Source organism: Macrobrachium rosenbergii, chromosome 50 (assembly GCF_040412425.1).
Source record: "Macrobrachium rosenbergii isolate ZJJX-2024 chromosome 50, ASM4041242v1, whole genome shotgun sequence".
Taxonomy (NCBI): Eukaryota; Metazoa; Arthropoda; class Malacostraca; order Decapoda; family Palaemonidae; genus Macrobrachium; species Macrobrachium rosenbergii.
In genome coordinates, this window is record NC_089790.1 from 6,226,269 (window position 1) to 6,240,235 (window position 13,967).

The 13,967-nt window shown below is 35.6% G+C and overlaps 1 protein-coding gene across 6 annotated transcripts in view; it reads left to right on the forward strand.

The window, feature by feature from the left end:
• alph (alphabet) overlaps positions 1 to 6,721 on the forward strand; it is a 44,074-nt gene extending 37,353 nt beyond the window's left edge. For all 6 annotated transcript variants that reach the window (XR_010851253.1, XM_067093532.1, XM_067093530.1 and 3 more), the window contains one exon: positions 4,061 to 6,721. Coding sequence is in view for 3 of the 6 variants with exons in the window: in XM_067093532.1 (XP_066949633.1) it covers positions 4,061 to 4,096 (36 nt within the window). In the remaining 3 variants the exon portion in view is untranslated. The remainder of the gene's footprint in view (positions 1 to 4,060) is intronic.
• The last annotated feature ends 7,246 nt before the right edge of the window (positions 6,722 to 13,967 follow it).

A 13,967-nucleotide genomic window follows, 5' to 3' on the forward strand; every position in this document is an offset into this window, starting at 1 on the left:
AACACTTCTTACAGAGATTGAGAATAATCTGTTGAGATGTGAACACCACAGATTCACACAACAGCGTAAGTGTAGATGCAGAGCAGCGGGAGGGGTTTGGCCAGATGGATTGGGTTGATTCTCTTCTGGATTAAATGTGTGCAACTAGGAAAGTTCAATAAAAAAGAGTAAGACTTCTTATGATTTTCAGATTATGAGGTAGAGACCAGCTTTATGTTTAAAAGTTCCTTTGTAAACATTTTGATTGTGAGTGGATGGTGATCAGTTGGTTGGAGATTTAGTTGTCATTGTAACCCTGATGGCAGTATCATCGTATTGATATATTGGCTAGTCCTTAAAGGCTCAGAATTTCCTGATGTATTTACTTAAGAATATGGAAATCAGATCGGATAAGACCAGTTACACGTTTGAGAAATTGTGTGGTTTTAGTGTTTTTGAAAAGTGGATATTTCCCCAGAATTGTTAGGGAATGAAAGAAGTTAAACAGCATAAGCATGTAACTTTTGCTGCTAACTAGCTTACATTTTTTGCATTACAATATCAATGCTTTATTGCCTAAACAATACACTTTAATTTCACTGCATTTTTTGGAGTTAGCCTGTTAACTGCATATGATGCCAAAATTGATGAGACATTTTAACTTTTTTTTTTATTATTTGTTTACGTGTTTCTTGTTGTGCTTGAGATGAATGTGCATCAGTTTACCTTCTCAAAATTTTTTTTTACTTGGCTCTGGTAAAAAAGTGGCGCTTGTATTTTCTGTAGTTTGGTTTTGCTCTGCTTTGGAAATTTTGCATGAATGGAGGTAAGTCAGTTTGTTTTTTTTTTTCTGCATGACTTGTAGTTACATCATTATCATAATTTGTCATTTAATGCAAAAGATTTTTTACAGCAGACTATATTGATAAATTTAATTTTAACTTTTAAGAAACTGGAGTTAACTTGTACTCTCTATATTTTATCTGGCAAGAGGGCACAAGAGTAGTAGAAGGTGAACATTGTTTCATGTGTAATTTGTATTAGTTTCCACTTGCATTATTTTGTCCGTTAATTTAAATGATTTTTTGATTTCATGAAAGGTCATTAATTATGTTTTTATTTGTTTATTGACTTGATAGTTTTAATAGTTTTAGTGTAAGACAAATTGAAAAAAGAATGCCCAAAAATAGTGGTCCTTAGGAAGATCACTTCAAATTTCAATAATGTTGACATTTAGTCTATTTTTATGGAAAGCTTTTCCCAGTTATATGTTGGAAGGAAAAGTATCTCTGTAAATTGGTTTGACAGAATCTGAGGTTATATGCACCAGAAATATATATTAATAATTATGAATGAAAGGTAAAGGAAAGATCATAAAAAATTTATGAAACATTCATTTAATCCATAAACAATTTGTAGGTACTTTCATTCCTTTCATTCATAACATTGTTGAAATGGTTAATAGTTTGTTTTTAAAAATACAATGAATCATACATCTGGAAGAATGCCTACTTCTTTAACAGACTCAAACTACTAATTGATTCATACGCACCCTTGGCAAATTATTGGAAGGGAAGTTAACTATTATCTACATATTCAAGAGAAGATATGTGCTTTTAAAATCCCATAAGACAACCAGCAAGTTCTGTATCATCAAGAGGATGAATTGTCATTGCAAGATGGCTTAGATGTTCCAGCCATTAAAAACCATGCCGTACTGTGGGCAGTTTTAAAAGTGGCATAAATATATTTATCATCTTATGGTATAGTAATTTTCCTGCATTTTCTGACCCTGTCTACCACTTTCTAGCTAAATTGCCAAACCACCACGATTATCCTTTCTGTGCATAGGAAGGGAGCATTCTTGCCATTTTTTATGCAGTCCACCTTATCATTAAGAAAAAAGCCTAAAACATTTTGTGAAATTAAATACCATGTACAACTTGAAAAGTTCTTCATGATGATTATGAAGTAGTTTACTAAGACCTTTCTGTGGGTTTATAGACACATCTTGTATTACTGCTCATGTTGTGCAAGCAACTAGGTGGCTTTAACACAGTCACATGGTTGTAACTATCCCCTTCTAGGTCAGTGATTATGACATTGAGGCATAAAAGCTTGCAGGGAGTTGACTTGGTTTACCCAGTCCTTCATAGGTTTCATGCCTTGCCAAAGGATGACCTAGAGGTAGCTGGAATATAAGGGAGCCTCTGTGTCATTTGGCCAAAACTTTGCAACCAGATTCAGTTAACCTTAGAAAATCTAGTAGAGGGTTTCCTTTAGAAGAGGAAATAATCTTCAAGACCTGCTGTATCCACTTTTTATTTATGGGTTTCAGTTTGGATCGCTTCCCTTGGACCTTTCATTTTGATTTCCTTCTGTGCACAAATGATGCATAGACACACTAAGCCTGTATCTCCAAAATGGTTGGAGAAGGTTTTGTCAATCACAGATATTTATTTACATTTAGCCAAATGATTTTCCATATGGACCCAGGTGCTATTTTCATAGGCCCTATGTTGGAAGCTGTGTTTCCTCATTCATTTCCTCTTCTCATTTAACTGGCAGGGTAGTTTCTCAGACCTTTCTCATTGACCTATTGATATGAGGCGCATTCCTTCCTTATGTGGTGTACTGTTTCCAATAAAAATTAAATGCTAATGGTTACAGTTAATACAATGTTGGGTATCCTGACCTTGGCCTTGCAAATGCATTTTGATTGTTTTCCAAGCTTAGTTTGCCTTCAGCATAGATATCTTTTTGTGACCTTGGTTTCTGGTCATGTGGGGCCTTGAATGTTGAACCTTGATTGGCAGGAATGCACCTACTGTATGTTGAAATCATACATTTTTTCCCCCGTTAGCAAATATACATTATTTGTAACTCTCACTCTCCTTCTTTGCTGTTGGGTTTTCTATGTAAGAGTTCTTTGTAATTGCTGAGTGCAATAATATTGCCCTGAGGTTGCAAGGTTTTATTACAGTCAATACAATTTAGCCTTACATTTCTCAACATGGTGGTTTGTCTTTGCTGATGTCAGCTGAATGAAGGCTTTTGTAAATCATGTTTGTATACTAAGAGAACCATGAACTTGTGAACAATTTGGAAAGTTCCAAAATTCAGTTTGGGTGTTTTGTAGTGCCAATTGGAGCCATTTTCTTATGTATTCAAATTTTTTCCATATGTACTTCCGTCCCTTGCATGTATAAATGTTATCATGCCTAATATTTCAACATATAATAACGCAATACCAGTAGTACTATTATTTTGCCCTGGATTCGGCTAAAACAAAACTATTCTAGGCGTGAATAACAATACCATTGTAGAATCTGTCTTGATGAATTGGTACATCTTCAATATGATTATGTGGATTGTATCAGTGATTTGTAAAGTTCAACAAGTGTAATATCTTTGAATTACAGTACTGTATGTCTGTTAGTTGAATATTTTGATCCGGCTTTCCAGTAAAACCCATGTTGCAACTTATGTGGGTATAGTGTAAAGTGGAATGTGTTTTTTAATTCAGAAATGTTAAATGCCTTTAATAGTAAAAATTGTGTAAACACGTTCTGAATCATTTCTGAGTTTCGAGTTGGAACTCATTAATTATGTACCCACAAAAACTTTTTGGATTATGTATTACTGGAATTTTGGTTACAGTATGAAATATATATCATACAATGGATTTGTATGTAATTTCATGCACCAGGCTCTCACCAATTAGTAATTAATCATTATCCCTGTATATACTCTACTTTTACTTAATTTTGTTTAAAGCTGTCTGTCAGAGTGGCTATGACCAGAAGGAATTTTTTTTGTTAAAAGCTGTCCAAGTTGTGACTGCATGTGGAGGGGAAGGTTGAACGCTCTTAACAGGACTTTAACCCACAAATTTGTCCTAAGTCATAATCTGCATGCGTGCCCACAAATTTGTTATTGCTCTACTTCCCTTTCCATTAGGATGTACCTCATGTCAACCATCAAACGACTTTAATATTTCATTTTTCTCTCCCTGTCTTCTTTTTAATAAGTATACATATACTTAGATACTGTATATTAATGTTTTGAATTCTTCTTGCAGGATAGTGATGCTTACATTAATGACTGTTGCACCTAGGGTTCTCTGAGGGTGCAATTTAACAACCCAACGATAAAAACACAAACATTTAAAAAAAAGCGTTGACTGCTGATGGTACAGTTTATGCAAGTGTGCAGAAGCATTCAACAGATATTTCAAGATAGTGGACTCTGTGTCTGAGTAGTGTCAAGGAGATTTCTCTGTAAATAAGTACTTTGTAAAAGAAAGTGAAGCTTTTTAATTAGATTTGAATATTTTGTTAAGTGACATCCTCTAGTTCATTAGGCTATAGTTTTGAGAAATTATACATTGGAAATGATAAAGTTTTAGGTCAAGTCCACATTTCATTGAATACATACTGTAACACACATTGTCATGTTTCATCTCTACCTATCTGCTTAAGATCTCACAGAGTCCTCCAATCTTGGCACAGATATTTTTGCAGTCAAAAGATGTGCTAGTTTCATATGTGATAGTTCTAATGCTTTCTCCTTCTACCCCTCATGATCTTTGTTCTAGAGATGTAATGTAGAGGATCTCCTTCAATGGAAAACTGGTCATACCTGGTGGTAAAATATCTCAAACTGATCAAGGGTAATAAGAATTTGTGGGGTCAAGAAGTGGCACTAATAATGGAATCTGAAGTATAGTCGTGTGGTATACCATATTTTAAAATTTGACATCGTTTCAGTTCCTGTTAAATATTAAGTGGAAGTGTATGAGTATTTCCAACATCTGCATTCTTTGTTTACAGATTATACTAAAAGTTCACTAATCTTATTGAGGTTCTGAACATTCAATTTATTTTGGCTGACTGTCCCAGGTAAGAGCAGAATTCCTCTGTATATTACAAATCTGAAATGATTCAGGAGATTGCCAAGTTTTTCAATGTACTCAAGAGTTAATGCTTTAAAAGTAGAATATATATATAGGAATCTTTATATATTTCTTTCCTTATATTGTCTACTTTACCAGTAGGCTTCTTGGATGCAATTTTTTTCATATATAATAAGGAAAGTTGTAGACTTGAAGAGCAGTGAAACTATACAAGGCACTTGAGAGGCATTGAATTACTGGGATGTTTCCTGCATACCGCCCCGACTGTCTTTTGAAGGAGGAGTGTGTCAAAGAATGTACTGTAATGATATGTTAAAACGGTTCATATGTTTTATGCTTTTCTCTGCGTACACCTACATTTCACCAAACTGAGAAGTGATGAAAATGTTTGTAGATAAATTTGATGATTGGTTAACTATGTATTTCATATCCATGAAACTGAATATTTGTATAATAATAGCAGCTTCATGTGCCCTTTTTGTGGTGTTATGATCATGTAGAGATTTCTAGTTCATTTGCCCAGGAATAATTCTTCATTTTCCAGTTAATGTAACTTAAAATGGCCGGTTATTATCAAACAAAAAGTTTCTTTGTGGGGTGCCTTTATTATATCAAACTAAACGATGGTTGGTGCATACTAGAGAAATCAGACAATTTCAGAATTTCATCTTGTTTCTGTCGTTGCATTGTATATGCAGATAGAAAATTAAAAAGCCTGAAATAATTGTTTGTCTAGTCATAATTAGTATTATACTTTTTTTAAGTGCTAGTGTGATTTGATTTTGTTATTGCTACTGTTGAATACCATAAATAATAAAATCAATGTTTTTGATCCATAAAAGAATATTTCTTTTAAATGTGTATTGGAACAATATTTTAATGGGAATCTTTATTTCAGTATTATGCATCTACTATATTGGGAATAAGTGTAAAAGTGTAAATTTTAATTTACCAAATGTCAAATTTCACATCTTATGGAATCAGATTTGAGACTAACCTCATAAAAAACAGAAATATTTCATCCTTTTTAACGAGTAAAAATGGATAAGAAATCTTTTGGCTGAAGAATTACATTTTCTTTTTACTTAATATGTAAACAGTGGTAGTTAGGAAATGCTTCACAGGTATTTATGTGATTTTAAGCAGATACAATTAATGGATTTCAAGTCTGCAAACGTAGTAGCTTTTCAAAATATTCAGTCCATGGGAAAAGCTTGCCTGCACCAGCTTTTTAAACCATTTTACCATATACATAGAAAGTGATATCCATTTTCAGAGAACTATCAATGACTTTTTGTCAGGAAAAATATTTATTTTTATATAAAACTTGTATATGAAAAAGAGCTGTTTTACATTTATAGGGGTAGTGTTTCAGATCAGAAAGTTGTTGATCTATATATTCTAAAGGAACTTCACAAAGATGATTTGTTTTGCAATTATAATATTAATAACAAAATGAACTGTACATATATGTAAGGAAAATATTTTTATGACAGCACAAAGTCTTTTGGCATTTCCAGGTGAAAATGAATTAATTCATATTGGTTGGCAATAGTTTTTAAGTTTTCCTTGGTGTTGTACGAGCTCAGGAAAAAGTACCTTTTAATTGGCAAAAAATGGGCATATGAAGGTTGCTACAGACATATTTTGATTTATCTTTTTTATCCCCTAGTTAGTAGTTGTTGTCTTCTTCCTCTTTTTGTTGTCTGAAACAATGGATGTTTTAAAAAGTTTCCACTTGATTTCAACTAGAATTGCCAAACTATATTTTAGTTTTTTTTTTTTTTCTTTTTGTTAACACCGAAGTAAAAGAATTTTTTAAAAGTAGATAATTTCCCTTATTTTCCCTACTTGTTCTCTTTTCATTAAATAAATTGTAAAATTGATTACAGTTGTCAGCAGCCCCTCCAGATTTGTCAGTCATAATGGGAGTATTATTACTCTAGTTCATAATACACATAGCTTACAGGAACTGGTTTTACACACAAAAAATGTTTGGTATGGGCATTCCCAGGTACTACTATGTTGGCTCTCTACAGATATCAAATCAGTACAACAGTATGAAAAAATTTATGTAAAATATCCCAAAATTGAGAAGCATTTTAGTGAATATTTCAAGATTATTTTGAATACTTTGATCATTATCCTGTTTATGTTTTAGGGGTTTTATGTAGTCTCAAGCTTTTGGAAAATGTCCTTAATATATGCCTACTAAATCAGGTAACAGTGTTCTCACTTTCGTGGTTCGTGATGCAAAAAGATGGCAGAATGGTTGTATAACTATACCATCTTGTTCTCAGAAATGTGTGTCAGTTAAAATCCTGAACATGAAATGATTATCATCCAACAGGTTACAAAGCTATGGAGTGTTCATATAATTATCCAGTGTTGCAACTAGTCCACATTTTTATGGAACAAAACTAATATCAAGAAAGGAGTCTATCTAAATATTGGATGCAAAGCATAAATAAAATTTTAAGCACTTTCTTCATGAGAAATAAGGTGTGTACCCACAAGCACATAAACTCAAACCCAGGAACATGGAAGGCAGTGTTACAGAAACTGAGGCACTGTTGAAGCTTTCAGAATATTGGTGGTTTACCCCGTTATGAGCCAACTAAAAACGGCACTTGGGATGCTTTCAACAATCATGAGGACACATTTTTGCACTACACAAGCAAGATGTAGTGGTATAATTTTGAGGACACATTACATCAACTTATCTGGATCACACTTTTGATAAGCTGTTCTGTTGCACTCACAAGAGATCCCATGAATATAAAAATGAAGGTGCTTTGAACAAATCCAGTGCAGAGAATATTAATATAGTATTTGCAAGATTTATGGTAAACAGAAATCAAAACTATAATGAAGCCTTGAGAACCTCATCAAATGTGTAACCTCTCAACAATTGTACCTGTGCAGGAATAAGCAGAATGCAATACCAAGGATGAATGAGTAATAAATACACTGAAAAAACTAACATGTTTCCTGAACCACTGCATTTCTCTGTGAAGCAATCTGCTTCAGCAAAGCCTTCCTCCCCCAAAATACTGTAGACATTACTGCAGGTTCTTTGCAGCATTCTAATTCTGAAATATCTTGAGGAAAATCACCGAGATCTGAGGGAGGATACCTTCAGTGAGGAGATTATGGATGCACAAACTACCAGTTGTATATCAAGCAACTGAAAGAGCAGGGATCATTGTTCCTGCACAAAGACAAAACCTCGGCCTTTGCATATGGGATGAACTTTCAGCGAGCTGGAAATCCAGCCGTAAAATTTTGCAAAGTTGGTTATGGTAACAGTTACCAATGGTAGGGGCAGAAGAACCACCCACCCAGTCACAGTATACATTCATTTCTATGCAGTTTTACTTTTGGCTGCTGTCTCAAAAAGATGCGTGCTCCTTTCTCTGTCCTGCCGTTCGACTTTCTCTTCTGTGTTCGAATTTATATTGTTTATACCTTGCGTATATTGGTATATTGAAACATTCCATTTTTTTTTTGTCTCTATAATGATAAGTTCACTTATTCTTGCTACAAAGTCTGCATAAATTTTGGGACTTAACCCAACTTAGCCTAGCCTAGCTAGACCTAATCCGCACCTCAATAACCTGGATCATCTTAGATCTCAAAGCCTCAGGATCCAAGGATAGGCGTTTTCCGCAGTGTTGTTAAGGAACGGTACCATGGTAGTTCCTTAGTCAACGAAGGGGGGCCTGTCCTAACATCTCAATTGACGGTGCCGGTGCATGTGTTTGCAGTAGTACACTCAGCACAGCGGTCAACCAGACACTTTATATTGACGGCGCAGATGCATAGATTTACAGTAGCACACTCGGCACATCGGTCAACCAGACACTCCATGATGATGAATGTATGTATGACAGACAGGTTCGGTTTTGCATCCATGATTCAAGTCAGTCTTGTGCCTGCAACTTCTGTCATTTTGCCTGATTCGCTTTGAGATCAACATTACCTCTAAATTCCGATAATGTGTTTGGTTCCTACTCATTCAAGGAGTGGTGTCTAGGAGCTCCATTTCTTTTGACTTGATGTAGTTACAGCCCTCTGTGAAGAGTGGGAGAAGTAAGCAGTAGCTGTGCTACTGTATTTACCAGTTGATCCACAACCCAAGGAGAGTATTCTGTGGATCTTAAGACAGTTTCAGGAGTCTCAATGTTTAAACAGGCACTCCTTTGATAGCAACGACACCAAGGTAGTGACATGGTTACACTATCCTCCAGAGACTTTTCATTCTTAGGAACATTGACCAGGGCAGCAGTCTCCAACACTTACTTTCGTGGGACTTAAGCACACTTAAGAGTTTCAAGATCCAAAACAAGACACTCCTTGGTGTGATAACGATGACGCCATGGTCAACAAAGGTCCAAGTGTCCTTTCATCTGCTCTATTGCAGTGCAAGTATATGAGCAGACAGAACATTGTGCATTGGCCAACCATACATCCCAATCAAGATAGATGTCATTACAACATTTATTCGCTGAGGTTAGGAGATAAGGACAGTTGATATTGTCACCTTGACTTCCAGATTCATTCAACCTCTACAGAAGCTTGATCATAGTCTTTCTTTCTTGACTTACCGAAGTTTGCACTGTTCTGTCCTGTCTTCTCGCACCTTTGAATAAAGTAAGACATCTTTGGTACCCATTTTCATCTGGAAGCTTAAAATTTTCGTCATTCTATGTTTTAAAAGTGTTCAGTGAGATGGAGCATTCCATTCTTTGGACCTGTGGTGCCAATGACAGCATGATGTCTATGTTGCCTCCATAAAGACTAGATTTTCAACCCAGTGCTAAAGACTCATTCATTATCTTTGACTTGGCTGAGAAATGGTGTCCAAATTGTCATTTCTCCGACTAACGAGATGATCAAATGAGCGTACCCCGCAACTTCTTGGTGGACATCAGTGTGTTTCAAACCAGATCTTTCGAGGCTAGGGGCATCGGTCTGTCCATCACATTCAGTAAGAACCTGTCAGTCAAGTACTAGGATGGAATGTAATCATACAGATCATATTCATCTCCTTTTTCCTTGGGACATTGCTCATAGGTCCTTGGACTCCTTTTCCTTGGATCCTATGGTGGATGCTGAAGTCATTTAGTTCACCCATCGCTTGAGGGACAGGTTGCATCTCGCCTAAGGTGTGCAGCTGCTAGGAGGTGTGTGTATGGGACTGGCCTACTCCCTTTATCCTGTCTTCCTTCCTCCTCCAGTGGGCACAGGAACAGTGAACAAACCGTCATGTGCCCACTGGCATGCAAGTAGGTGATCCAGATGACTGAGTTTCCTATCTATATACTATTTGGATTACTAGATGCAAATCCTTCCTTCTCTCTAGCAAGGGGAGAGAAGGACTGACTATGAGCCAACCAGTTGGTTATTCTTAGATTTATAGTCTCCAATAATGTGGGTTCATCCAAACCTTTTCGAGTCAAGGATATTACATTTCTTTAATTCAAAATGCCCAGAAGTCTGACAATTGAATATCTCTCTTGTTCAATAGATCTGAGGTATAGTCTCCTTCCTTTGCTCTTTCATGACCAGCAAGACAGTACCCAGGTGAGCCAAACTACCTGTCAGTTCAGAGATTTACTCAGAATCCTCCCTCCAAAATAAGTCTCCCACACGTAAAGAACGAGGGTTTGTATTCATGTAGGAACAAATGACAAATTTTTAAAGTAATTTGTATTTTTTCTAACATATAAACCTGGTGTCTTCACATTAAGGGCCCACTGCTCACCTCCCCTCATTCTCTTACCGGGGCCAAAAGGTAAACTGCGAAGAATGTATACCGAGTGGGTGGGCAGTTCTTCTGCTGCCATCAGTAACTCATCATAACCAACCTTGCAAAAGTTTTACAGCCGTATTTCCAGCTCACTGAAAGGTAATCCCATAGGTAAAGACCTCAGGTTTGTATGTCTAGAAAAATACAAACTACTTTAAAAATCTGTCATTTCTCCACCACTGGTTGGAAATGCGTACATAAAAATTAACCGATTTAATACTCTGTGGAATTTAAGTAATTTCAATAATTTGGCTTCTTACCTTGACATTAAGTAGACTGGAGGCCTTCAGGATGGTTCATATAAACTATACATCTTCAAAGTACTTGTCAGGTGAATGCAGATTGTCTTTCAGTTCAGTTGTCTCAGCTTTGATTACAACAACTAAGCAACTAGTTGACTTTGCTGATAGTACTGCAAAGGACCTAGATCTGCTTTCCTAAGAGGAAAGAGATTCAAAGAAACTTCAATTAAACAAGAGATCTATCTTCCTTAATACAAAGGAGAAAGAACATGACCAAAATTATAGGTGTTGTTCCAACAATTAATTTCAATATTCTGACCCTCATTAGGCTGGAGGACTCAAAAGATTTATTCTCATACATGTATTAAGACCTTAAATATTTAGATTGCAACTCCTTAAAAATATATATTAAGACCTTAAATATTTACCATATTTGCCAGCATATTACATGCACTTATATTTGTAAATATCAAAAAACTTCCACGCACCCAACGTGGCTGTATTACCGATGGAAGACTGAGCGCTGTAGCCTAGCCTACGGTGAGCATTCTGGGTAATTACAAAAATTGTTGCCAACAATAAAACACTGAAAAAACAGCCTAATTATTACAGTAAATTTTGTTACTAATAATAAAATATTGAAAAGCCAAATTATCAGTGTTTCTAATAATAAAATATTGAAAACTAGCCAAATTATCAGTCTCTTCTCACACCTTCAAAAACTTGCTTATGATACGTCGGCAGTTAGCCTTTAAGGGAAGCTCACATCATCTCACTGTACTTCCTTCTCCACATACTTAACAAACACCTAATACATCTTACATTATAAGGGCTGTTTTACCTTTAGGAAACATTTACTCTCTAAATAAAAATATTCACCTGGCTGTCAGCCATTTGCAATGAGTGGATGTACAAAATCATCGTGCCGACCTGTCGCAGTACACACGCAAACAACTATTCAGCCGACCCAAGAATAGGAAGAGTTTGGGTATGGTTTCCCATTATGTTTATTTATGGTAAATTTCATACAATCAAAACCTATGGCTGAAAAACAAAAAAATTTAACTAGAATCATTTTTCCCTACAAAATCACTTTAAAATATTTTTCAATATATGTAAGGTGAAACATACTAAAATTTTCTTTAAAAATATCCTTGTAACATAAGTGTGCATCTTACATGCTGGCAAATACAGTAGTTGATTGCAACTTTGAAACTTAATGATTGGATACTGAGAACGTTGAAAGAATCGTTTCCAATACTTGATATATGTTTTTGGTTGAAAGCTGAATAATCAGTTATGTTTAATCACATTAACCTGCCTTTTCTACCTGGTAGGATTAGGGTTTGGGTTATTTTACCAAATACCAATGGGTTCGACGTGTGACAATTTGAAGAAGGGATTACCACTTCAATGTAGCTCCCTTTTTTGGAGTGAAGAATATTGCAATATAAGTCAGTTTCATATTTTAATTTGTCAGCTTCATTATTCTACAATTCTGCCATTAACTAATGATGATGGGTTTTAGAGTACTAGTAACAAGTTACAGGAACATGTATACTGTACTCTGGACATGGGAGTCCCTAATGAAAGAAAACCTGTGGCACTGAGAAAAACATAAAAAAAAAATTGGTAGCTCTGCACGAGCAAACCTTGCATATATGTGCAATGGCCAGACAATATGGATTTTTTAAAAATCCTACGACATTATTGGCATGGATTCACTAACACCCTCCAGAAAGATCTGGAAGAAAACTTGAATGATAAGTTCATTCCTGATGCCCTGGCAACTCTAAATTAAATGGTAACCCTGCTACCCAAAGTATTGCATGAATTGGGAGAACATTTCTCAATATCCAGTGGGACAACTATTCTCTGCAATTTCAAGACAGTTGCAGAACCCAAAGTTCTCATGAACACAGTGACTGTAATCTAGGACTCAAAAGATGTCAAATTCACATGAGAATTGAGTGTCTTGCAGAAATCTGAACCATCTACCCTTGGCCAAGATATTCCCATAAAAATTCCATGGAATTCATTTTAAGCATTAACAACATCATCTGATGTGATACCAAAGAACTGGAAAATTCCTCTGGTCATCCCAGTACAAAAGCCAAAAAAGGATGTGCCCTAGGCCTGCAACTAAAGATCAATAGTTCTTGCCACTTATGCCTGTAACTTACCACTAGTTATACTACCACCAAACTTGTAAGGCAGTTGGAAACCAAGAATCTGCTCTCTCCCTTCCAATGTGGCTTCTAGAAAATTCTATCTACCCTAGACCAATAAAAAACTCACAATGAATCTACACTGGAAAATTTGAGTAGTAAAACAAAACGATGGCAAATGATTTGGTGAAGAAACAGTTACCCAAAACAAATCTCATCCAAGTGGATTCATGCCATTTACAATCAGACATAAATCAAATCAACCTCTTCCTACAAATCAAGATAATCTATCAAGATGATCTACCTTTGTGAAAAGCTTAACTGAAATCACTTCTATGTAACCACGAGAACCACAAAAGATGGGCAATGTCTGTTTATGCACCTAGGCATGATGATCCACAACCTTGCACTGAAGCCTTTGGACTGAATTAAAACAAAAATAACCGTGACAATGATGAACAGACCTGGCATATGGAGGAAAAATGAGCTGCCCAAATTTTGTCCACAGGAGAATTGAATCAATATCTCCTGAAATTGCCACACATAAAATTCTGGCATAAAAGCTCCTGCCACACGAACATTACCACAAAGTATGAAAAGAAATCCAATGTAAGAGACAAAAAGTTCAACTAGTTTTGCTATTCAAGTTCTACAAGTGAACAAAACTGATAGCTGACCTGTAAGTTGTAAGATTCCACTGTTACTTTCAGCCAAGCAACCTCCCCTTCTTGGGTTGTTCCTTCAAGTATCAGTGTATTTTGCATGTCCTGACATTCTCTTGAGTACTTTCAGTGCTTTAATAAGACACTGTTTTCCCGATACATTTTTGGGTAGAGTTAAAACTGCAATTA